This window comes from Ictidomys tridecemlineatus, chromosome 5 (genome assembly GCF_052094955.1).
Source record: "Ictidomys tridecemlineatus isolate mIctTri1 chromosome 5, mIctTri1.hap1, whole genome shotgun sequence".
In the NCBI taxonomy this organism is placed as follows: Eukaryota; Metazoa; Chordata; class Mammalia; order Rodentia; family Sciuridae; genus Ictidomys; species Ictidomys tridecemlineatus.
Window position 1 is genome coordinate 163523435 of NC_135481.1, and position 23867 is coordinate 163547301.

General features: G+C 41.8%; 1 protein-coding gene across 1 annotated transcript in view; it reads right to left on the reverse strand.

Annotated features, from left to right (window-relative positions):
- Positions 1-4619: 4619 nt before the first annotated feature.
- The window catches only part of Ism1 (isthmin 1), a 70734-nt gene continuing 51486 nt past the window's right edge, over positions 4620-23867 (reverse strand). Inside the window, exons 3-6 of the mRNA XM_005320470.4 lie at positions 23539-23803; positions 16102-16245; positions 13160-13249; positions 4620-6363 (exon numbers count right to left, since the gene is read on the reverse strand). Of these exons, the coding sequence (XP_005320527.1) occupies positions 5846-6363; positions 13160-13249; positions 16102-16245; positions 23539-23803 (1017 nt within the window). The 3' untranslated portion in view covers positions 4620-5845. The remainder of the gene's footprint in view (positions 6364-13159; positions 13250-16101; positions 16246-23538; positions 23804-23867) is intronic.

Genomic DNA, 23867 nt, shown 5'->3' on the forward strand with positions numbered 1-23867 from the left:
TAATCGGGTGGTCGTTGGTGAACCTCTGTGACGGTGATTGGCTGGGTGGTCACATTTCTGCTTCCCGGACTCCTAACTAGATTCCCTAGTCACGCTTGCAAAGTGGTGTGGTATGTAGCAGAGCTGTGGGGAATAAGTAGTACTCACAGTACTCTGTGGCCTGATTTACAAAGGCTTTATACACAATCTCCCTGTGTTTCACCCATCAAGCAGTCTGCAGTAGAGAGGACCTCCATGCCATCATAGAATGTCATTTCTTGATGACAGCAGAGCCACAAAATAGAAGGAACCCAGGTCTCCAAGTCACCACTTAGATTAGAGCCACTTCGCCAGAATCATACTGTTTAGACTTTTATTGTGTTAAGCCACTGGCTTTTGAGGATTACCAATTACAACAACTAGCACCACCTCAACATCATACATGTGTAATCAAATATTTGTTTGTCTTTATATGACTTAGTATTAGCTCATATTATGAATTTATTAGTCATTTGTCAATCCTTGAAGAGGAGGGACTTTGAAAAGTACACTGCTGAATCTTTGGTAACTGGAACTATGTTCAGCATCTAATATATGCTCAGTGAGTATTTGTCAAATGACTCAATTGCTCACGGTTCATGACAGGCCCTGTGCTAGGAGCCTCATGTACCTTATTCAGTTATCACAACAACCATATGAGGAAACTGAAATTTAGACAGGCTGATTAACTTATCCAATGATACTCAGCAAGTGAGGGAGGCAAGTGAGGGATCCAGTACTGGAATCCAGGTGGTCTGACCTAACTCTCACTCTTAAGCCTTCTGCACATTGTCTGAATGTGTATGCCTCATGCAGTACTGGGAGCTCTGGGTGCAGGAAGGCATGAGACACAGCACTTGTCCTGGAAATCTACTCAGTGGGAGCAGCACGGGCCTATGTGCTATAGGAGGAACAGATCAGTCTCTGTTCTTGTCCAGGAAGCAGGCTATTATCTAGAAGTGTGTTGCTTAATTCAACTTGACTCAGCTGCACAACTGGAAAATGCTCTTAGGGGATAGAGAGAACTAAACAGAATACATTGGTAAAGCTACACCTTTTTTGAGCCATTTGAATAAAGGCAAAGTGAGTCACAGAAGGGAACTGATCCTACATATCTTAGGAAGAGTTAGGAAGAGATAGGGTAAGGTGTTGAATTTAAGGAGGTGTGCTTGGTGATCAGACAAAACTGACTTCAAATAAATCTTGTATTTACCAGGCTGTATGACGCTGGGCAAGTTAGCTAGCCTTGTTGGGTTTATTCCCTCCTCTGAAAAATGAAGTGATTAGCAAATTGTGTGCTCAGAAGATGGTGGCTGGTATATTACTTAATCTTTAATTCCTGGTCTTTGCACAGGGAACTTAACCATCTTGGCTACTGAAATGGGAAGACAGAAACGCTTCTGAGAATATAATCTCAGTGGACACTAGTACTGGAGTGGAAGAGAAACCTATGAACTTTCTCCATTTAGAATGATGTTGGCCTGGGGCTGAGCCTTTACGATGTTGAGATATGTTCCTATTATCCCTAGTTCTTCTAGTGTTTTGAACATAAAGAGGTGCTGGATGTATTTTGTCAAATGCTTTTTCTGCATCTATTGAGATGATCATATGATTCTTATCTTTGAGTCTACTGATGTGATGAATTACATTTATTGATTTCCATATGTTGAACCAACCTTGCATCCCTGGGATGAATCCCACTTGATCATGGTGCACAATCTTTTTGAAGTTTTTGTATTCGATTTGCCAGAGTTTTATTGAGAGTTTTTGCATTTATGTTCACTAGAGAGATTGGTCTAAAATTTTCTTTCTTTGATGTGTCTTTGCCTGGTTTTGGAATCAGGGTTATATTGGCCTCATAGGATGAGTTTGGAAATGCTGCCTCTTTTTCTATTTCCTGAAATAAATTGAAGATTTATTAGTTCTTCTTTAAAGGTCTTGTAGAACTCAGCTGTGTATTCAACCAGTCCTGGGCTTTTCTTGGTTGGTAGGCATCTTCTATTTCATCACTTGATCTTGCTCTGTTTGAATTGTGTATATCTTCCTGACTCAATCTGGGCAAATTGTATGACTTAAGAAATTTGTCAATGCCTTTGATGTCTTCTATTTTATTGGAGTATAAGATTTCAAAATAATTTCTAATTATCCTCTGTATTTCTGTAGTGTCTGTTGTGATATTACCCTTTTCATCACGTATGCTGGTAATTTGAGTTTTCTCTCCTTCTCTTCATTAGCATAGCTAAGGGTCTGTCAATTTTATTTATTTTTTCAAAGAACTAATTTTTTATTTTGTCAATTTTTTCTTTTGTTTCAATTTCATTGATTTTAGCTCTAATTTCAATGATTTCTTGCCTTATAGTGCTTTTGCTGTTGATTTGTTCTTCTTTTTCTAGGGCTTTGAGATATAGTGTGAGGTCATTTATTTGTTGACTTTTTCTTCTTTTATGGAATGAACTCGATGCAATGAACTTTCCTCTTAGAAATGCTTTCATAGTGTCCCAGAGATTTCAATATGTTTTATATGTGTTCTCATTCACCTTTAAAAATTTTCTAATCTCCTCCTTGATGTCTTCTGTAACCCATTGTTCATTCAGTAGCATATTATTTAGTCTCCAGGTGATGGAGTGGATTTTATTTCTTATTTTATCATTGATTTCTAATTTCATTCCATTATGATCTGATAGAATGCAGGGTAGTATCTCTAGTTTTTTATATTTGCTAAGAGTTGCTTTGTGGCATAGTATATGGTCTATTTTACAGAAGGATCCATGTGCTGCTGAGAAGAAAGTGTATCCACTTGATGCAGGGTAAATATTCTATATATGTCAGTTAAGTCTGTTATTGATTGTATTATTGAGTTCTATAGTTTCTTTATTCAACTTTTGTTTGGAAGATCTATCCAGTGGTGAGATTATTGTGTTGTTGTCAATTTGACTCTTAAACTTGAGAAGAATTTGTTTGGTGAACATAGCTGCACCATTGTTTGGGGGCATATATATTTGTGATTGTTATGTCTTGTTGGGGTATGGTTCCCTTGAGCAGTATGTAATGTTCCCAGCCTCTCCTTCTTTCTTCTACACATCCCAGGTCTTCTCTGCCACTGTTGGTGTGTTCAGATGGGGCACTCAGGAGACCCAGTGGATAATTAAAAAGAGGGTTTTCTTTCTAGAGGGAGGCAAAGGAGCAAGGTATTTGAGGAGGGACATTTGAGAAGCTGACAATGAGTCATTTTCACAAATTCTGCAGTGAGGCTTTGGACATCCTGCTCTGCTGATGGCAAAGTTGGCCCTTGAACACATGAACCACCACCTACTAAGGGAACCAGTTGGGATTGCTCTGGGGTCAACTTGGGAGTCTGGTACTGAATGAGATAGGGGTATTCTTATTGGATAGCCTGGGAGTTTCTGAGGATTGCTCATTGGTCCTCTGGAACTTTATAGTTTAGCAAATAATGTAGCAAATTTCCACAGGTATGGAACCATCCCAGTAAGACATGAAAGGCCAGTATGTTCTCAATGGGCAAAGATCCCAGGAGCCTCTCCTGTTCCCAATTATTCCCACCTTCCAACTTTGAGTTTATTAGGTCAGCAAGGTCTGATACTAAAAGACAAATCACTCATGTAAAACACTGCTCTTATCATTCATTCTTATTCAGCACGAAAGATCTCTGTTCTTAGCTCCATGTTAAATCTCTAACAAAAACTCAACAGATACGGCTCCAGTTCTCATCAATCTTGTCTCTTCACTCATTACTCTAAACATCTGAATTTTCAGAAAACACCCTTCTCTTTCCTCTTTCCTAGTTCCTTTTATTACTCCTTACTCATTTCTGCTTTGTAAAAATACCACTCCTCCATTGGAACCAACAGATTCTTTCTTGATTCCTAACACTATATTCCCACGATGCTGTACACTTACTCTAGAGAACCACTTTTCAGAGGTTCTTGGTGCTATTCATTTTGTCTTTCTTTATTACTCATTTGAGTTGCCCATGTGCCTTACCAACAGCCTCTGCTTGAATGGATATCCTGACATAGAAAGCATCACCTTAAAAGCAATGCAGCCCATTGCCAGTGAATTCTCTTTGCATAACTTGTTTTCCTACTATTAGAAGTCAGACTATCCATTCTCTCTGTACTAGTTCAGATGTGAATAGGCTTCTCATTCCATACTTGGACATAGATCCTAGATACAAATATCCTGATGGGCAATACGTTCTGAAGTGTAATTGTTTAATGCTAAAATGTAAATGATAGTAAATAATTTACACGATGAGTAGTTCTACCTATTAGTATAATTCCAGAGTTTTGTCTAGAAGTGATCTTGCTCATCTGAGCTGTCTTAAACTTTTGCTTGGCTTGGCTTTCTTATCTAGGGAGGTGGGCAAAAAGTTACATGTGTTTTAATGGGCTTCAGTCACTTAGGGGCTGGGTGGATGCTGTTGGTGCCAAAGCTGCTTTGAGTTACACCAGCCACCAATATATCAGTCAATGAGCCTTTTAGTTCCCACTTGGGTTGAAGTTTTCTCTTCCCCTTCCTGGATGCCTGGCTTCACTAGGGCTACTTATGGCATTTGTATTATGAATCAAAGATGCAAGTAACACATTTTATTATGATTTTATTATATATATTCTCTTTTCCTGGAGCTTTGCAAGTAAAAGATGGCATAAGAACCAACTCTTTATTCATCCTCAGTTCCACCCTACAGAACCAGGTCATATTACAGTTGCTTGATGTATAAGACCCAATAACTCAATAAATACTTTACAAAAATAATGCAGTTTTTTTTCTTTCTTAAAACATAAGAAAATTAAGATTTCCCAGACTTCAGCCCCTCTCCCTTTTTAATATTTATTTATTAGAAATACACTGGTGGTGAAAAATTAATATAGCATTAAAATAAAATAGATGAAATGAGGGTTGCATTCTTTTCCCATTCGTTATGCTTTTTCCTTTGGAAAAGCGCTACTCCTTGTTTTTATGTCTGAACTGTAATCTTCTGAACCTACTAAGCTAAGAGCAGAAATTCTACTGTTTGGGGGCCCTTTTGTAGAATAATAGCATTATGCTAACATTGATCTTTTATTTTAAAGCCTATTTAAAACTAGGCCTCAGATGTGCTCCTAAAAAATATTGATTTACCTCCTTACCCCCTACCCAGTCTGAGGCAAGAGAATTTTGGAATCTGAGACTCCAACAAGGTGCCTTATGACTACATAACATTTGGCTTAAGGTGGGCGATCTCATGTTTTGATATATTTCCACTGAGCTATTTATTTTTAAGGAAATCATTGCAAAATTCCCTTTCTCTCCCACTTCACCAAGCCCCTTTCTTTCTGAACTCTCTCAGAAGTGATTAAATAGTTTCTCCGTGACAACTCTAGAGAAAAAGTTAAGCTTAAGTCACATTTGTATTAAATAAGTTATATATAAAAACTGCTTATAATGTTTACAACTTCAGTCTCTTCCCTCCTTTGCTTCTCTTGACCACCCTGGATCCAGGTGTGAATGGAATCACACCCATGCTGGCTTCCAGGCTCCTCTTCTGGTTGCTGGGTTGCTTCTTCCAATCCTCCCGCCCACATAGCCCCTAGGAGGACTTCCAAGGAAGTTTGTAGGCACTGTACATGGCAAGGGTGGCTTCAAATGGCAGCCATCCTGGCCTGGTGCACACCCCTAGAGTAACTTATAAAAAATACTCCTGTGGTATATATACAAATATACACCTAGGCAGATTAAAAAGAACCAGGCGCCAGGTGGCAGATCAGTGCAGTGTGTCTGTGTCCCCAAACCAGAGGTGGCCTTCCTCCACCTCACCCTCGTCTCTTTAATACTCTCTGGCTTCTTGGAACTGTTTAATGTAGTCCTCGTCCGAAGGGCTTTCTGTGCACTTCTGTCCATTGTTGGGAGGCCGAGCCTCATTATACCTGCTCCAGTCACCCTTGCAAATAATCCAGGGTAGGATGTCCACTTTGTAGTGGAGCTCAGCTGAGAACTCGGTGCTGATGAGGTTGGGTGTCCCCGCCCCTTTGCCCCTAGTGATGAGTTGCATGTTGTCGCCATAGCAACAGTGCTGGGCGGCCAGCGTGGTGCTCTCCAGGGACAGCATGGAGCGGATGCAGTACCGGGCTGTGGGTTTGTAGATCTCCAGCTTCTCCTTGGGCCCACTGGCATCTTTCCAACGGAAGTCTTTGCGCTTAATGCGATCGAAGATGTCAGCTGTACTGTAAGCCACCTCGGTGGGATAGAAGCAGGGGCAGCTGGGCAGGTCATTGATCACCTTGTGCATGTACTTCTTTAAAAATTCGCTTTTGCAGCTCATCCATCGCTCACAGCTATCTGTGTCTGGAAAAGGCCAGAAAGAAACTCTCTTACCACATGTAAAACTGGCTGGCGGAATGAAACCCAAGTCCACAACTCCCTTCCTGCAGTCAGAGACCTCTGCAGGCACCTGGAATACCAAGGTGGGGGATTCTCCTCTCCCTTGAACTTGGGAACATCTTTGTTTATAAGACGTACTTCCAATCCCCCACTTTATGTAATGAAAGAAAATTCAAGACACAACGAAAAGCAAAGGGACTATATTTATCTAATGACTACCCCATATTCTATTATCTAAATTTAACTATCATTGTATTTGCTCTATCTTTTAAATAATTATGCAGACATATGTAATTTTTTTTACTCCCTAAATTTTATAGGGACCATAAAAACAAACAAATAAAAAAACAAAACAAACCACAAAGCAAAAGAAAATAAGAGTTGCTCTCCAAAGTGTATTTTCCTAAGTAACAGTAGCTCCATTATCAACCCTAACAAAATTAACAATAATTCAGAGAGTTGCATTTGACCTCTTTAAATAAGTGGTGATGTGATGGTTTAAAAGGACTCGATGAAACATTTATAGGACTGAATTTTATTTCTGCTACTCACTGACTGGTTTAAAGTAGATTCAGTCTCCCAACCTATTAACCTGAGGCCTTTATGCAAATTCATATGATGATAACGCCTTAAGGAGGTAAAGAGGCTTAACAAATAGGTCAGAGGCCAGTGACCCGTAGGCTTGAGTCAGAATCTGCCCTCACAAGTCTTATGTTTGGTTTTCATAGTATTAAAAATGTTGATCAGTAGCAAACACTTAAGAATTAGCTGGTTCCAATTATAATTGTAGATTGATTCCTAGCTTCTTTCGAAAAGCCAAAATATGTATCAACACTGGGCCTGCATTGTCCATGGGAACAAGCAGCTCCAAGAACATGGGAATAACTGGCCCCATGAACAAGGCATTCACTTGGTCCCTCAGTCAGCGGAGTGTGACCTTTGGTTTAGTGAATGTCTCAATTTGGGTTCTCTCAGATCCTGAAGCAGAGAGTCCAGTGAAAATGGTTCTTCTGGAGGTATCCTAGGCCACACCAGCAGGGAGCGGGGGAGTGAGACAGGGGAGAAAGGGCAGCCAGTAAAAGGTGTAAATCAAACAGATGTTGAATCCTGCAGAGAACAAGATTTTCCCATTCAATGACAATGTTTAACTTTACAAAAGGAATGTATCCTGGAAAATAGCCACAGTCAAGAAGTCAAGAATCTACCCCCCATCCCAGCCTCCCTGGACCCTTTTGTGTTCTGGACAAGGGATTCCTGCAAAGAACCCTGTAAGACTCATAGATACCTTCTCCCCATAGCTTCACTGTGACAAACTCAGACATAGCCTTCCAAATTCCTGTCTTCGCTTTACAAATGATCAGCTGAACTGACCATGCTCATTGAGGGGTCAGAATAAAATTTTGAGGAAGACTCTCTTCTTTCATCAATACCCTGGACTTTGACCTATCAGCTTCTCCTTAAAGGTCCCTTCTGGAAAATCGACTGGACTTAGAATAAAACATTCTCTGTCCTATCTCGCCATGCTTTCTTCCTATTTCTCCTCTGTTATGGTTTGGATCTTAAATGTTTCTCAAAGATCCATGAGTTAAAGACTTGGTGGCCAGCAGGTGGCACTCCCAATAGGGAGGTGCTGCCACTTTTAGGAGGTGGGGCCTAGTGGAAGGAAGTTAGATCACTGGGCAGTATGTCCCTGAAGGGGATATTGAGACCTCAGCACCTTCCTCTCCTCCTTCTGTTCTTGGCCAGCCTCACCCACAATGCACTTCCCACCATGATGTTCTGTTTCACCACAGGCCCAACCAACCGTGGACAGAAATGTCTGAAACCATGAGCCAAAAATAATCTTTTGTCCTTTTAAGTTGATTTTCTCAGCTATTTTGTTACAGTGAGGGAAAGCCAACTAACACACCCACCCTAGGTTCTTCATAGCTTTATTTTCTCCTTTATAAAAGAAAACTCCCTTTTCTGGCCTAACTCTTGATGCACTTGCAGGCCGTATGGCCACAGCATTCTTCCTATTGCAAGAATAGGGAGATAATATCTGCCCCGTCTCCCAAGCAATGATTCTGTGAATAAAGTCCATCCTTACTGCATCTGGATTTGTTTTCATTTAATGGGGATCTGGGTAATGTATTCATCAGCTCCTGACTTATAGCCTGCTCTTCAGCAGTGGGCAGGGGGCTTGAGAGAACCCCTCACACCAAGAAATACAGGGGTTGCCAGTTGGTAAGGCCCCATATGACATGCAGGGACATAGTGTGACTAGAGGACATAGGTGGGTCACCGACAGCATCTGACTCAGGGAGCTTCCATGGGTAAGATGAGGCACATCTGAGGAAGCCATCATCCATGAGGGGATACGGAAATGCAAGAAGGGAGGCAAAGGTTAAAAAAACACACATACACAACAGGTGAATCAAGGGTACTTTAGGAAGCATGAGGCACTGCACTGGTCCTGGGGCATAGTAGGGCTTTGTGATGGCCACAAGTGTTCTGCTCAGAATTCCTACAAGAGGAACTGCCACGGCACTTAGCTGACTGGCAGCCTCCAGCTATAGCACCTTTGGGTCCACCATTGGTGTTCCCATCAAGACATGTTCTCCTGGCCTGCTTCTGGTCAATGACTAAGCCCAGTGGGGGTGTCTCCAACAGACAACCTTTGTTGGGCAATGCTGATTGGCATGGCTGAGGCTGTGCCTCCCTAGTTCTTTCTCTTCCTTCCCAGGGGTAAAGCTGTCATCTCATTTCGAAAGCCTTCTCTGCCTAGTGCTGCTGTCTCCTTTTTTTTTAAATCATTATTTTGCTAAATCTCATGCACATCTAATTCCACCTGGTATCTGCTACTCAAAAGACCCAAACTGACACAGACTGCAATCATAGAGATGGGGGGAAAGCATCTCAGGGAGAACATTCAGATAATCAAAAAAATATGGGGCTGAGGACACTTTCCCTTCCATTGGAACAGAAGGAATAGAGAAATAAAATAATTGGTGTGAGATCAAGGGAATGTTGTTCAGTTTAGGCCTGTTCAGAGGGCACTAGGGAGTCTCTGAAGGTTTGTGAGTGACAGTTGTTAACTGAGCTGTGCAGCAAGGAAGGAATTCAGCAGTAAGGGCTCAGGTCAGATACCCTGGGAGGGAACAGGAGGTAGGATCAAAAGTGGTGAGAAAGTTAGAGCAACCAGATCTTGGCAACTTCTGGGCTTGGGGGTAAAGAAAGGAAAGCAGAAAAAAGTGATCCCCAACTTCCACCCAGGTGCCTAGGAGGCTGGTGGCATTATGAATGGGAATCAAGTGGTCAGGACAAGGGGCAGCCTAGAAGGGTAGCTCAGGGCTCTTTGTGTGTAAAATGAGGAAGAGAAAGATGGGGCATCTCTCATGAGCCCATGAAGCCCTGGCAGAAGTTCATGAGTGTGGGCTCTTATGTTAAACTGCATGGGATTAAAGCCAACTCAATTATGTTATGTGACCATGAGCAAGACTTTTTTCCCTTGCTGTGTGTCCGTTTTCTCGTTTTTAAATTGGGCTTAGTAATAATACATCTCTCATAAATTAGGGAAGGAGATTAAATGGGAGGACATGTAGAGAGTTCACAGAGTTGAGTCCAGGGTGCACCCAGTTGGGATGTGCTGTCAGGTCTTTTGAGTTCTATTTTAGTCACTGTTCTTGCTGCTGTGACTAAAAAGACCCAACCAGAAGAACTGTAAAGGAGGAAAAGTTTATTTGAGGGCTCACGGTTTCAGAGGTCTCAGTCCATTGACAATCAGCTTTATTCCTCAGATCTCCAGGTAAGACAGAACAACATGGCGGAAGAATAGGTCAGAGGGAAGTGGCTCACATGATGATCAGAATGCAGAGAAAGAGATTCTACTTGCCAGATACAAATATACCCTCCAAAGCCATGCTGCCAATGCCTGGTCTTCTCCAGTCACATCCCAGCCTTCGGTTACCACTCAATTAATCCCATCAGGAAATTGATTCACTGGGTTAAGGCTCTCGGAACCCAATCATTTCTTCTCTGAACCTTCTTGCATTGTCTCATACATGAGATTTTGGAGGAAATCTTTACATCCAAACCAAGTTCTATGATTCTGTGACTGTGACCCTCTGACTGAGCAGTCACTGAGGAAACAAAAGTTATGGTCCTAGGCAGTTGCAAAGTCTAAAAGGTCTCCTTGGAGAAACAAAATTTAAGAGGTCCCAGAAAATGGTGTTATATTTTCCCTTCAGGACACAATGTCATTATAATGTATGTACCTACAGGACATCCAATGACTTATTTTTTAATCCAATTTACAATGGGTGTTCAGTGTGGTGGTTACCATTATGGTTTGGATATGAGGTGTCCCCCCAGTGATCCTGTTAATGCAGGGATGTTCAGATGTGAAATAATTGGATTATGAGAACTGTAACCTAATCAGTGTTTCCTAGTTTTTGAATGGACTCACTGGGTGGTAATTGTAGGCAGGTCGGGTGTGGCTGGAGGAGGTGGTCACTGGGGATATGCCATGGAAAGGTGCATCTTCCTTGTGGTCTTCCCCCCACTGTGGCTTCCTGATCCTGCTATGACTTGAACAGCTTCCCTCTGCTGGGGCTTTCCCTCACCTTGGGTCCAGAGCCATGGAGTCATCCATTTATGCACTGAGATCTTCTGATATTTTGAGCTCCTAATAAAATTTCCCTCTGCTTAGTTATTCTCATTGGGCATTTTGGTCACAGTAATGAAAGGCTGACCAAAGCAGACATGTTATAAATGCTTTACAAATATGTAACTCATTGAATTCCACAATAGCTCTGTGAGGTGGGCGCTTACTCACTATGCTATTTTGTAGAAAATTTGAGACTGTACTAGATGAGGCAACTTGACCTTGTGCAAGTCAATCTTTTCCCATCTCTGCTTTTATGATCTTTGGTTTGCCTGTCTATATCCTTACTCCACATCTCCCCTTCCCTGGAAGGTTGATGGATGCGCAACATATCAACAGGCCCCTGTACCCCTGAGTTCTAGTTGGGTTGGGTCAATGAGAGTACTCCAAAGGGGAGGAGAGTGAGGTTAGAGTATTTACTTCTTCAGCTCCTTCTCATGGTTGCCTATTTTCTGCATCCTCCTGAGAGCCAGTACTGCTATCAGGCATGCTTCTCTGTGGGCTCTAGTCATTGCTCCTTAGAAGGTCATTTCAGGCCAACAATGGGTCAAGGTTCCCCACTGTTCCCAGTTTTGGGATTCTGTGCAGTCCCTTCTTGGTTTTCAACCACCCTGCTCATGCCTTTGCAAACAGTTCTTCACCAAATGCTCCCCAGTTACCTAATTTGCATATGCCATGTTCTTTCTTGCCTGGATCCTGGCTAAAACCCTATGTCTACGCAGCCCTTGCGTCCTTAGCTACATACTGAATGTGACCTTGTGCATCTGGACTCACTGCAAAAAGGCAAGGGGCTGCCTGCTGTGGGGTGTGATATGAAGAGGCCTGAGAAAAATCTCTCCCCCCGCCCAAGTCCATCCTAACTCCTCTTCCATTTTATATAAAATCCACACCTTTAAAGTCATTTTTTTAAAAAAGTCAAATGCATTGTTTGCAGAAGCCTTCTATTCAATGCAACTCAACTGTGTGATTAGGATGAGGTGGAGGCCCTAGAAACACAGAATTTCCAAACTGACTGTAGCTTGGCTCATGGAAATATTCGTAATTAAAATAAATTATTACCAAGTATTGTAAAAATCAAGATATGCTCTAGCAAAAACCCATATTTGGGGCCTCTCTCGGAAAAACAACACCTGACAGTATTATGACTGACATTCATTACATGATGGTCCAGTCACAGTCTGATCCCTTTGGATGAAACAGAGTTTTTCATTTTGTCACAGTCCCTATCACTCTCTACTGCCCCCTGCTGTTTCTGTTTATTTTCACTATAGGGCCAGCACCCTTGTTTCTATTCCCCCCCCCCATCTCTAGGCAGTTCTACTTAGATCCTTGTCTGACCCCTATAGTTCTTTCAGGAATGTATTTGTTCACCAAACAATGTCCTGAAAAGCTGGGCTATAAAACAAAAAGGGACTTAGGACCTCATAATTTTTGGATGAGGAGGCACAGCCTCAGTGAAGAGGTTAAGAAAGAATTTAAGGCAAAAAAGAAAAAGAAAACAGAAAAAAAAAGAAAAAATTGGAAAATATAGGACTGTATCTAGAAGCACATAAAACTATTTTTAAAAAGCAAACTCTCACCTAAGTAGTTACTTTCAGTTTAGTTTGCTCTGTTTATTATATTTGTGCTAATACTTTCCAACAGACAAAGAAGCATAGCAGAGTGTACCAAAGATTTATGAAAAATCCTTGCAGGGGAAGGGAGTGTATAATATTGAACAAATGTCCTCTTTCCCTCCCTCTGCAGAACTGATTTTATTGGGGACACTCATCGGAAGCTGAGTGAGAACTGATTCTGTGGGACTTGAGCTCCTACTATGCGCAAAGCCTATGCTCAGGGAAGAGGGTTGTTCTCTCCTGTCTCTCACTGTGGAGGCTCTGCAGTGAGCAGGGCGCCCACAGAAATGTTGTGTGGCTCAGTCTGCTGCAGGAGGGACAGGATTACTCTCTCTTGCTTGGACTATATTCAATGAGCAAGAAAAATGCTGAAAGAATTGGACCCCAGAAGAGGAAAATGAAACATTACATGAATCCAAGGATGGCATTGCAAAGGCAAAAGGAATTTCTAAGGCACTAAATCAATATTTGGATAAAAGATGAAAAAAAATCTTCTTACCAACTTCAAACAGCTTGGTGGCATTAAAATCCTCACTTCCCGCAAGCAGACTCACTTCGGTGGCAGCTGTCCTGAAAGTGTCTTCAATTCCTAAACATAGACAAGAGCTCATTTTCCCCTAGTTTTTATGGAAAAAGTCACCCCCTCAAAAATAAAAAACAAATACACCTGAACAAAGCCTTTTTTGTGTTCATTACTACTCATGGGCAGAAACCTGCCAACAGAGGAAACAGTAAAAAGCAGGTAGCAGTGCATAAAATATATTAAAACCCCAGATACCATTCACAGCATGAAATCAGATCCAAATGTGCCTGAATGAGTCCTAGTGAACTCCCTTACTCAGCCTGGGGGGGATGAGGGTGGGCAGTGGGTGGGGAGGGAGGACATGTCAGTGTGGCTGTCTGCTGGCCTCAGGGTGACAAACTAAATCAGAAGCAGGAGAGTGTAATGGTTAATACTTCATCTTTAATAGACTGACTGTCTGAGTTCCAGTCACTACTAGCTTTTGAACTTGGGCAAGTCACTTTGTCTTTGTGTGCCTCAGTCCTCACATCTCTAAAATGGGGAGAATTAAAGGACACCCCTCCTACCCTGTACAGTTGAATGAATTGAATGAGTTATGTGTAAAGAGAGCCCAGAGAGCAGCAGGGTAAGTAGTGTTAGCTAATGTTTTCCCTGCAATATTTAGCTAGCTCTGCTTGAAGATGCAGCAGTCCATAATCAAAGACCAGAAGCTGTCTCATATTTTAAAACTTTTAGCACTGCTGTGGATGCTTCAGAAAGAATGAGTTGGGCCATCCATTACTTGCTCTGAGGAACTGAACCCAGCTTGCCTCAAACTTACCAGTTCTCTTCAAAACTACTATCTACATCTTGGTTTCCTTTACAAGGTAAAGAAGAGGAAGAAATGGGGGCTCGTGGAACCTTAGCTTCCGTGCTGGGCATGACTTGATTTCCTTGTAGGGGAGTTTTCTGATTTTATATGAGGCTTCTCAAAGACATTTGTGAGGTTGGCCTCACAATTGGACATATTTTACAGCGTAATCACTGCCAGGCCAGGGAGACCCTGTCTGCTTCACGATTCTTTCCAGTAAAGCTGCGAATCAGCAAACCAAATAAGGCAAGAGGGCCTACAAAAGGAGATCTCTTCTTTTCCAAGGGAGCCCTGGAAAGCTGGAATTAGGAGGAGCAGAGAGACAGAAAGAATGGAAGGAGAGCAGACTTTAGAAAACAAATATGTGAACAGAGGGCTGTTGGCCATGCTGCTCTCAGTGGTACCAGAAAACAAGAAAGAAATATTCAAAATGGTGGCAGGGAAGAGGCTTCCTCTGACAAGAAATCCAAATCTACCACCTTAGGTCTGGGTGACATTAAGAGCTTTCTCTGTCCATGTGTGGCTGAGTATAATACTCTTCCTTCTAGTGAAGTGGAAGGGTTTAGTGGTTCAGAACATGGAATTCTGGATTCAGACTACTTGGATTCAAATTCCTGATAGATCACTTGCTGCTGGTTGTGCCTTAGTCTCCAAAATGGGTACAATAATAAATACCTGTTTCATGAGACTCTTGTAAGGAGTCGATGAAATAATGCATGTAAAAATCACGGAAATTTGCTTGATACTTAAGTACACAAAAACTCTTGTTTATCACCGTCTTTTTCTCCTTCAACTCCATCTTATTTTCATTTTCTTTTCTTTATTTCTTTTTAAAATGTGTGTGTGTGTGTGTGTGTGTGTGTGTGCGCGCGCATGCGTGTGCAAGCGCACATGTGCTGGGAATGAACCCAGTGCTATGGGCATATTAGGTAAGTGCTGTACCACTGAGCTATATGCCCAGCCAATCTCATTTTTTTCTTGCTTTATCTCCTTATTTCCATCAACATCTTCTTTATCTTTTTCTTCCTATTCTCCTTCTCTTCCTTCTTCAAGTTACATGTCTGTAATCCCAAGGAGCCTGAGGCAGGAGGATCTCAAGTTTGAGATCAGCCTGGGCAATTTAGGGAGATACCATCCCAAAATAAAAGTGAAAAGGTCTGAGGGTGTAGCTCAGTAGTAAAGTACCCCTGGGTTCAATCCCTAGTACAAAAATGAATGAATGAATGAATGAATGAATGAATGAATTAAAGGTCAGAGAGTACAAATTTTAGGCTTTTGTGGTCACTTATGGTCTTGGTTGCTACTGTCCCCTCCTCCTCTTCTTTTCAACCCTTTAAAAATATCTGGGCCATTTAGAAACAGGTCCTAGGCTGGACTTGGTCCATTGGCCACAATTTAACAACCACCATTAGAGTCAATCACAATTATTTTTCATTCCCAATATGATCTTTCACCAAGTTTGCAATTGGCTTAATTTTCAAAGCACTAATGTGCTATAAAACCATAATTAAATGCTACTTTTCCCCAGTGTGCTCTCTGGGTAAGCCCTGGGCAACTCTCAGGTGTCACCAACAGGGCTCTGTGGTTTTTCTGTGGATGGCTACCGACGCTCTCATCCTGGCTTCCTTATCATACCATAAATGTCTATTTTCATGGGCCTCTTCACTTCATAACAAATCCCACATCCAAGGTCCAAACCAACCATAGTCCCTCCTTTAAATTAAGTAGTACAAGCTGGCATTGTCCTTTAGGTCATGGCTGCTCCCACTGTGTGTAAGACTCAGAAAGTCCATCTTTTCATCCTTTTAGCTCATTAATTACCTCCTATTGTCTCACTTTGTCAGAAGTCTTTCTTTTATTGGGGCACTAGGGATCAAACCCAGACTTTCATGCATGCTAGGTAAGCACTCCAACCCTGCTCTGCGCAGAAGTCTGATTAGCTAAATTGCTGTTTTGTTGTTGTTGCTGTTGTTTTTAACAATTTAAAAATATAAGTTTATGGAAGTTTTAAAATATACACTTAACATTTTTCCCTTGAACTTGAACCCAGAGCCCTGCATGAACTTACCCGGGCAGTTTGGACGGTCACAGGTTCTAGACTCGGTCGCAGTGCACGCGTAGCCACAAGACCGGGTTCGTTTCTGGTTGCCATTCCCACAGGTGACGCTGCAGACAGACCAAAGACTCCAGTCACCCTCACCGTCTGTGGAATCTGGAAGGGAGCCACAGAGATGGTCATCAACCTTACCCAGAGTCCCCAAATCTCCTCTGTCCAACCATCTGCCAATTGTCTATTTCCATCATTCTTACCATTGGAGGGGACAGATACCAGCTGGAGCCAAGAGGCTTACAGCTCCAGGGACCATTTTAGGACTCAGCCTTGTGAGGACAGAGAGGTTCAGGGCACTGTGGTGATCAGTACATAGCTAGGACCCGACCCCTGGAACATGCCTGGGGAGATTCTTATTGAGAATACATACATCCTGCAGACCCTGAGATCACAGAATAATATGCTAAGCAATTTCCACAGATGATTATCATCAATTCTTTCTTACCCTATGGGGGGAAGGAGGAGAGGGAAGAGAGAGAGGGAAGGCGGTGGGGGGGGGACTGAAGGAAGGAAGGATGGAAGGAAGGAAAAGGAGAATCTATGTCCTCTTGTTTTGAATCTGGGCTGGCCTTGACCTTATTTCCTGGCAGCTTCCTGTTTTTACCCTGGGGAATGTTGTCACTGCTAAAGAAGCCCAAGTGAAATCTATGAATGGGCCACTGCCTGGAAAGAGAAGATCAAGCTACTTGAAGACCACACAGGCCACAGACATGTGAGTGAAGCTTTTTGGACCCTTCCAGACCCTCCCAGTGTACAGGTGAATGCAGCTGATGCCATCAAGTCCCTGTCTGAACTCCTGAACCAGTAAGTTATAAGAAATAAATAAAACTGTATTTTATTTAGAGACAGGGTATCACTGAGTTGCGTAGTGCCTTGCTTTAGCTGAGGCTGGCTTTGAACTCACAATCCTCTTGCCTCCGTCTCCTGAGCCACTGGGATTATAGGCGTGCAACACCACATCCCACTGTGGCTGTTTATTAAGCAGCAAGTTTGGGGTGGTTTGCTATACAGCAGTAAATAACAGAAACATTAAAGGTAAAGCCAGAAATGTCCTTTGAGGTCATTACTTAACATCCCTTCCACAAATATTAATTGATCCCTCAATATATGTCAGGCACAATTTTAGATATTCATGAAGAAGAAATTTCAAAGATCCCCACTATGGGGGAACTAATATTTTAATAAGAAAAGGGAGTCAGCATTAAATAACACAAAAATGAATAACTTATATAGTATATTAGAATTGATGAAAGGCATGGGAAAAGAAAGAGTGGATCAGGCTAATGGGGCCATGTGAGTGGGAGAGGATAGTGCATCATCAACACTTTCTCTTATCAATAGTGAAAAGTCTGAGTTGGCTGGGGACTCGTGCAGGGTCGTCAGGTTAACAGAAAGGAAAGCTTGGGCTCTAGCCCCAAGCCCTTGCTCTCAAAAGCACGACTCTTTCTGCTGCACCTCCACTCTGTGTAACAGTCTCTCCTGGTTTACCCACATCTTCCAATAGCCCTGGGGCCTTCTGGGTGCCAAGCACAAGGCTACAAGTATGTAGGTTGCAGGAAAGAGATACCTTCCATTCATAACAGGTCATGGTGATTGTTCCTATGTAGGCCCAGCAACCAAGACTGTTCTGATCACATGTATCTACCTGAGATGTGGCCTTTGCTGGCTCCCAGGCTGTTGTTGACAAGTTAATTCACTCTGAACACTCCTCAGGCAAACTCAGGGCTGGTAATCCTCCTCCACCCATTAACCAGAACCACAGTGTGTGGGTAGGGAAGGTGCTTCATAGTTGTATCCTCTTCCCTGACTCAATAGAGTTTGCTCATGCCTCATCTGCTCTCAGAGGCACCATCCATTTTTCTTTCCTCCCCCCCAAAGATTTTTTCTGAACTTAGATTTTCTTTTAAAAATGGTTTCTCAACTGCATGGCCAACCGGATATTTGAAACTATTGCTTTGTGTTTAGGAACTGAGCCTCATCTCTCAGGATTAGTATCTTTCATCTCTACCATCTCTTATTAAGCATCCATCCAGAGGAGGAAGCCACCAAGGGGAGCGGACACTGCTGCTTCTGAGATCTGTATATTCTTATATCTCTTCAAAATCTCCCAAAGAACATCAGAAATGTACCTGGACGATCACACAATCACAGGCTTGTTGGTGAGTTCACCCAGGTGCAACGGGTTACACCATATATTACATACTCCATCACTTCCTGCACAAACCAATGAGGCCAGGTTTTGTTCAAGGGTACCAAGAAATATCATAAGTAATTTTTAGAATGTTTTTATACTCATAAAAGGGGGGGAGCAAATAAGTTAAAAATAGCCTATTAAGGGCTAGGGGTTGTAGCTCAGTGATAGAGTGCTTGCCTAGCGTGTGAGGCACTGGGTTTGATCCTCAGCACCACATAGAAATAAACAAATAAATAAAATTAAAGTATTGTGTTCATATACAACTAAAAAAATTTTTTAAAATAGCCTTTTAATCATACAAGCACACACAAAAAAAATTCATGACACTTGTGAAGTGGGTATCAGCATGTGACATAATTCAGTGATGCCAAGCAGTGTTTTTCCTGATTTCACAAAAGCAAAGGGACCTCAACTATCCAGAAATCTCATGTAGCCTTTCCTTTCCATTGCAGCAATGTAGAGAGATAATTTGGGGACTTATCTCTAAACATTAAGAGTTTAGCATTAAACTCACTGTGAGGCTTGTTTTAGAATCTTTGGGTGAAGTTTGTTTCTTGCTTTGATTTCTTGATCTAAGTGATTACATGCTAATACTGTATACGATTATATGGAAAATGATGCCCTTAATTCCTCTCTCCATGTCCACTCCCCTGGTTAGTCCTCCTGCATGCTGATCCCAGACTGGACCACGCTGACATGCTTTGGCCAATGGGATAACAGGAAATATGATATAAATGGAGATTTGCAAAATGTCCATATGAAGACTTGCCACCACCATGTGAAAAGCACAGAAGCCTTCTGGAGGCTGAGGCATCAGGTCAGGAGAGACTCCAGCTCTCCATCTGAGCATCTCAGCTGTCTAGCTGGGGCCCTATCATTGTGAATGAGGCTTTTGGAGACCATCCAGCCCCATCCAAACCAGCCCAGACCAGACAACCCACAGATGCATAAGGAAGGAACTTTTGTTCTTTAAAGTTGCTGAAATCAGGGATTTCTTTAAGCAGCAAAAACTAATGATTACAAATATATCAAAATATCCTCCCAAAATATGTTCTCTAGGTATTTGTCAGACACTGGAGCCATCAAGGATATATCTCCCATTAAGTGGCTTCTCCATGTCTTTATTTGTAATGCTCACAAAACTATTTTAGTTTTAAACATTTTTGAATGGATTCTTTAAAGCTAGGTATAGAACTTAGATCCATTAGATTAATCAGTGTTATCAAGGCTAGCAATGAAGTGGAATGATCTTCCAGGAGGAGGTGTGCATGTCAGCTACTCCCCTGAAGCCTTCATCACATACCAGTTCAGACCAACATCCCAGCAAAGATGTTTTATGTGGTTGAAGGACAGAAAGAGGATTTCTGATAGGGACAAAGCTTGAGGGCAGTAGTCCTTTCTTCTATAGTAAAACAAACTTGTTCTTATTTGTTCATCTATCCGAGAGTATTGTTCAGAGCAGAACATGAGTGACTGAGCAATAATCACAAAGATAACAATGACAGGACTAAAAAAAAAAAAAAACAAAACAGTTCCAAGGAAAATTTATATGGTGTTTTGACAGTCCCTAGCATTGATAGTCCTATCTATGACATCCTCAAGGAGGGAATAAAATGATTCACAGTGTTGTGGACTGATAACTTGGTTTCAAGGAGGCCATTGGAAATTATAAAATAGTTCTTTTACAGTTTCAGAGCATTAGAGTTCTGTGGTTCAGTAAAGTGTCACGGCAACGGAATATACTTGGATCATGACAGTCATTGGCAAACCTGGACCACTAATGCTATTGATAGTGGCTACACTTAACTCATAATAGCTCTGAGAGGTAAATGGAAACATCTTTCTTTAATGGACAAGAAAACAGGCTCAGAGAAGTAAAAGCGCTTGCCCAAGGTTACACAGCTTAAACTCAGCAGAGCTCAGTTTAGATCAGAGCTCTCTTTGCTTCCACCTTATCCAATTACCCTGTCCTGGTATTCCAGCAGCTTTGATTCTGGTCCAAGTTGGGCACCCCTCTTTTATGCACTCACTGATATGACCGTAATTCAAGATAACAAAGAAAAATGCATGAAAAAAAACACTGTTAAATCTTCTGTTAAACCAGGACATGATCATTTAGAGAATTTCAATGAACTGAGTCCTAACTCGGGTACCAATAATCAGTGCCTACCTAATTGATTGTGAACAAGTTTAAGAATGGCATGCTATCATTAGACAGAGAAATATTTATTGAGTTCCCTGTGCTCTGTACCTGGCAAAAACACAGTTCCTGGAGCCGTTCTGAGAAGTACTAATGATGCACTAATTCTGCTGGTGCTACAGAAAGCCTACAATGTGCACAGACCAAGGGAGGTTCCAGGGCCAATGGGGCCAGCTCCACCTGGGCTCTTGTACCTTTCCTACACATACTCCACTAGAAATTACACTAAATAAAAAAACTGATTGAAGGCCACATGCAGTCTGAGGCGCAACGCTTGAGAGACGTGGGAAAGGACAAGATTTTCTTTAGAAAAATAGCAATATCCTGATATCTAAGGAGGCAGAAGTGTTAACTAAGATACTCCAAAATCATAGAAGATCGAGCTTCTGATGACCCAGGAATGCTGTAAGATCCTGATGCATGGACCTCAAAGGGAACTTGCAGTAGAGGAAGCTTGGGTGAGGATGGCTGAGGCAGCCCAAGCTACTGCTCTGGTAGAAGCAAATTCTATCCTCAAGATTGAAAGTGAAAGGATATTTTTTAATGATCATGAATTCAGCAAAGTAGACTCTGCAAAAGTTTGAGATGAAAAAGTTGTTTCTAGCAGTGGCCTTCAAACTTGAATTAGCATTGAGGATCACCTGGTGACTTTGAATGGAAAAATAAAGAAGATTGGATAGATGCCAGGTCTCATTTCCTATACCTTCCAATTCAGTACATGGAGAATAGTGGCTTTCAACCTGGTCTGCACCCACGGAGCTTTAAGTGACAATAATGTTCTGGACCCACCCCCAGAAATCACAATGTAAATGACTTGGTGAGAGGGCTAGCCAACAAGATTTCTTTTTCTTTTTTTTTTTTTTTTAAAGTTCCACAGGTGAGCATAATGAGCAAGAAGGTTGAGAACTACTAATTTCACATAGTAGTGCCCAAGGCTTCATTTCCCCCCTGCAGGTTTCTTTTAACATAAATTTCTGAACCTACACTAGAATGTCTGACTTAGTAGATCTTGGGGGGAGCTTGAAGATTTGCATTTTTATCACATTCACGGGTGCTTCTGGTTTGGAGGCCACACTTGGAGTACCATTGGTATATAGGGAAGGAGTTAGGACCCAGAATTGGCATTCTGATGTCCAGCATCTGAGCCCCCCTCCTTTTTGAAACAATATTCTTTGTTGGTTTGGCTTGGAATTCTCTGCAACAGAGAATTCCCAAATTTTCTGTTTCTCTTATTCAACAGCACAGGCCTTTTCTTCTTCTTTCTGTCTTCCAATTTAAGCATTCATAATGAGATCTACTCTACTGTCTTAAGAGATGTGCTGCTTTTCCCCTAGAGAGTATAATGATATAGTAGTTAAGAGACAGATACTGGATTAAGAATGTCTGAGTTGAATCCCAAGTCTTGAACCTTGAAGTTGAGTTGCTTAACACCTTCAAGCTTTATTTTTCCCATCTGTACAATGGAGCATGTACCTTAGAGAACTCACTAAATAAAATAGTATGTGTGAAATCCCATGAAGAGGGACTAGTGCATGGTGAGTACTTATAAACACTGGCGACTGTCCCCAATCCTTTCTCTTGGAAATGGATAAATTAGATATCCTTTGGGAAAAGCAAAGTTTTCGTGAGCTTCCTGGATTGAAGGGGTGTGCATTCTCTTTCTATTTCCTTAGCATTTGATGTATATTTCTATCATGGTACTATTTTTCCCTATCAGTTATTTTTTCCCTTTGTCCATAGATAGGTAAGATCCTCTTTAGGGAAGGACTATATCTTACTTATATTGGACTTCCAGCACCTAGCCTAGTGTTAGATATAATTCATGCCCTTAGTGAATATTGACTGAATAATGGAATTACGTAGCTGGAAAAAAGACTGTCTTAATATTTTGGAAGTTGCCAAAACTATCTCCTAGCAAATAAAAATGACTCTCCAATATATAACCTGTCTTTCTGTAGAAAAATGGGGTAAAGGTGATAGTGAAAATGGTACAAGTCATCCTGGTCATATACTATTCATGCAAGTCACAAGAATATCATGAGGATGGGTGCATTTGTAAAACATCAAATATTCTTATAACATGCTACCCCAGATCAGTAAAATCTGTTTCCTCCTTTCATTGGATTCACAGAATATCTTTCCTCTGAGGGGTCATAAGACTAGATCTTTCCAGTAGGATTTGAGTAGTAGATGTGATGTGCTGAAAGGTTAAGAGCATATGTGCCCTCTCCAGGATCCCACTTATTCCTTGGATATCAACTGGTTGCAGAGCATCTCGGAAATAACTCTCAGGACCTATCAGTTGGCGGAGTGATGGAAGGAGGAGGCTGGATACTTGAATGACTGAATGGAGCTGAATTCCCTCTACCTTCTATCATCCTATCTCAATTTAAGTGAGAATTGAACTTTTACTATTTGAAGTCAATGAACTTGGAAATTGTTTGCAAACTCACTTATCCTATTCTAAAAACTAGGAAAACTAGGACTCTCAACTTAGGGGTCTTAAAACTTATTAGGGGAGGGCTGACTTTGACAACCTGTGACACACATGTTCATGTGGATTCCCAAGGGCTATATCACTGGTGATATCAAACATAACACAGTTTCTTGGTCAAAGTAAGCAGCCATCTACAGCTCTTTTATTAAATTGATTTTAATTTGAAATTTTACAGTAAAAAAAAATAAAAGGAAGTTAATTTAATGATTTGTTTTTAGAAATAAAACCAAAATTTGGGGCAAGACAGAAAGAACCCCAAAGACCCTAAAAAAGTTCTCTCCTAGGATAATTGGGGTGATTTTAAAATTATAGTCTTTTTAGAAAAATGTGGCTGCTGGTGACTCCTTGGAGCTTCTGCAGAACAAATCCTTTTTGAGGTATGCCTCGTAGAAGGCTAAGAGCCACATATTATAAACTGGGTTTTGCTTGGCTCCACATCTGTTAGGGCTCATCATCCTCATTTATTCTCCCCACCAACTTTATATTACTGGGTGGTAAACTCACCATATTCTGGCTGCTCTTTGGTTTCAAGTGTCCGGTGGCCTGGGGCCGGACGGTCCCACCCTCTGGGGGGGTTGAGGAAGTTGCTGTCGTCTGAGGTACTGTCATACTTGTAGTCCTGGTCCCCGCTGTTTGCCCTCGCCAAGGACAAGGACCTCTGCCACCAGGCCTGCCAGTCGGGGGACGGGACTGACCAGCTGGGCTTATTCTCCGGATGTTGATCTTTATCTGCTTCAGAGTCAGGACCGTCGACCACCTCTATGGTGACCTGAGGAATTCAGAACAGGTCAGGGTCAATGTGGAGTCAATAGCCTCCAAGCTATGTGACCCTT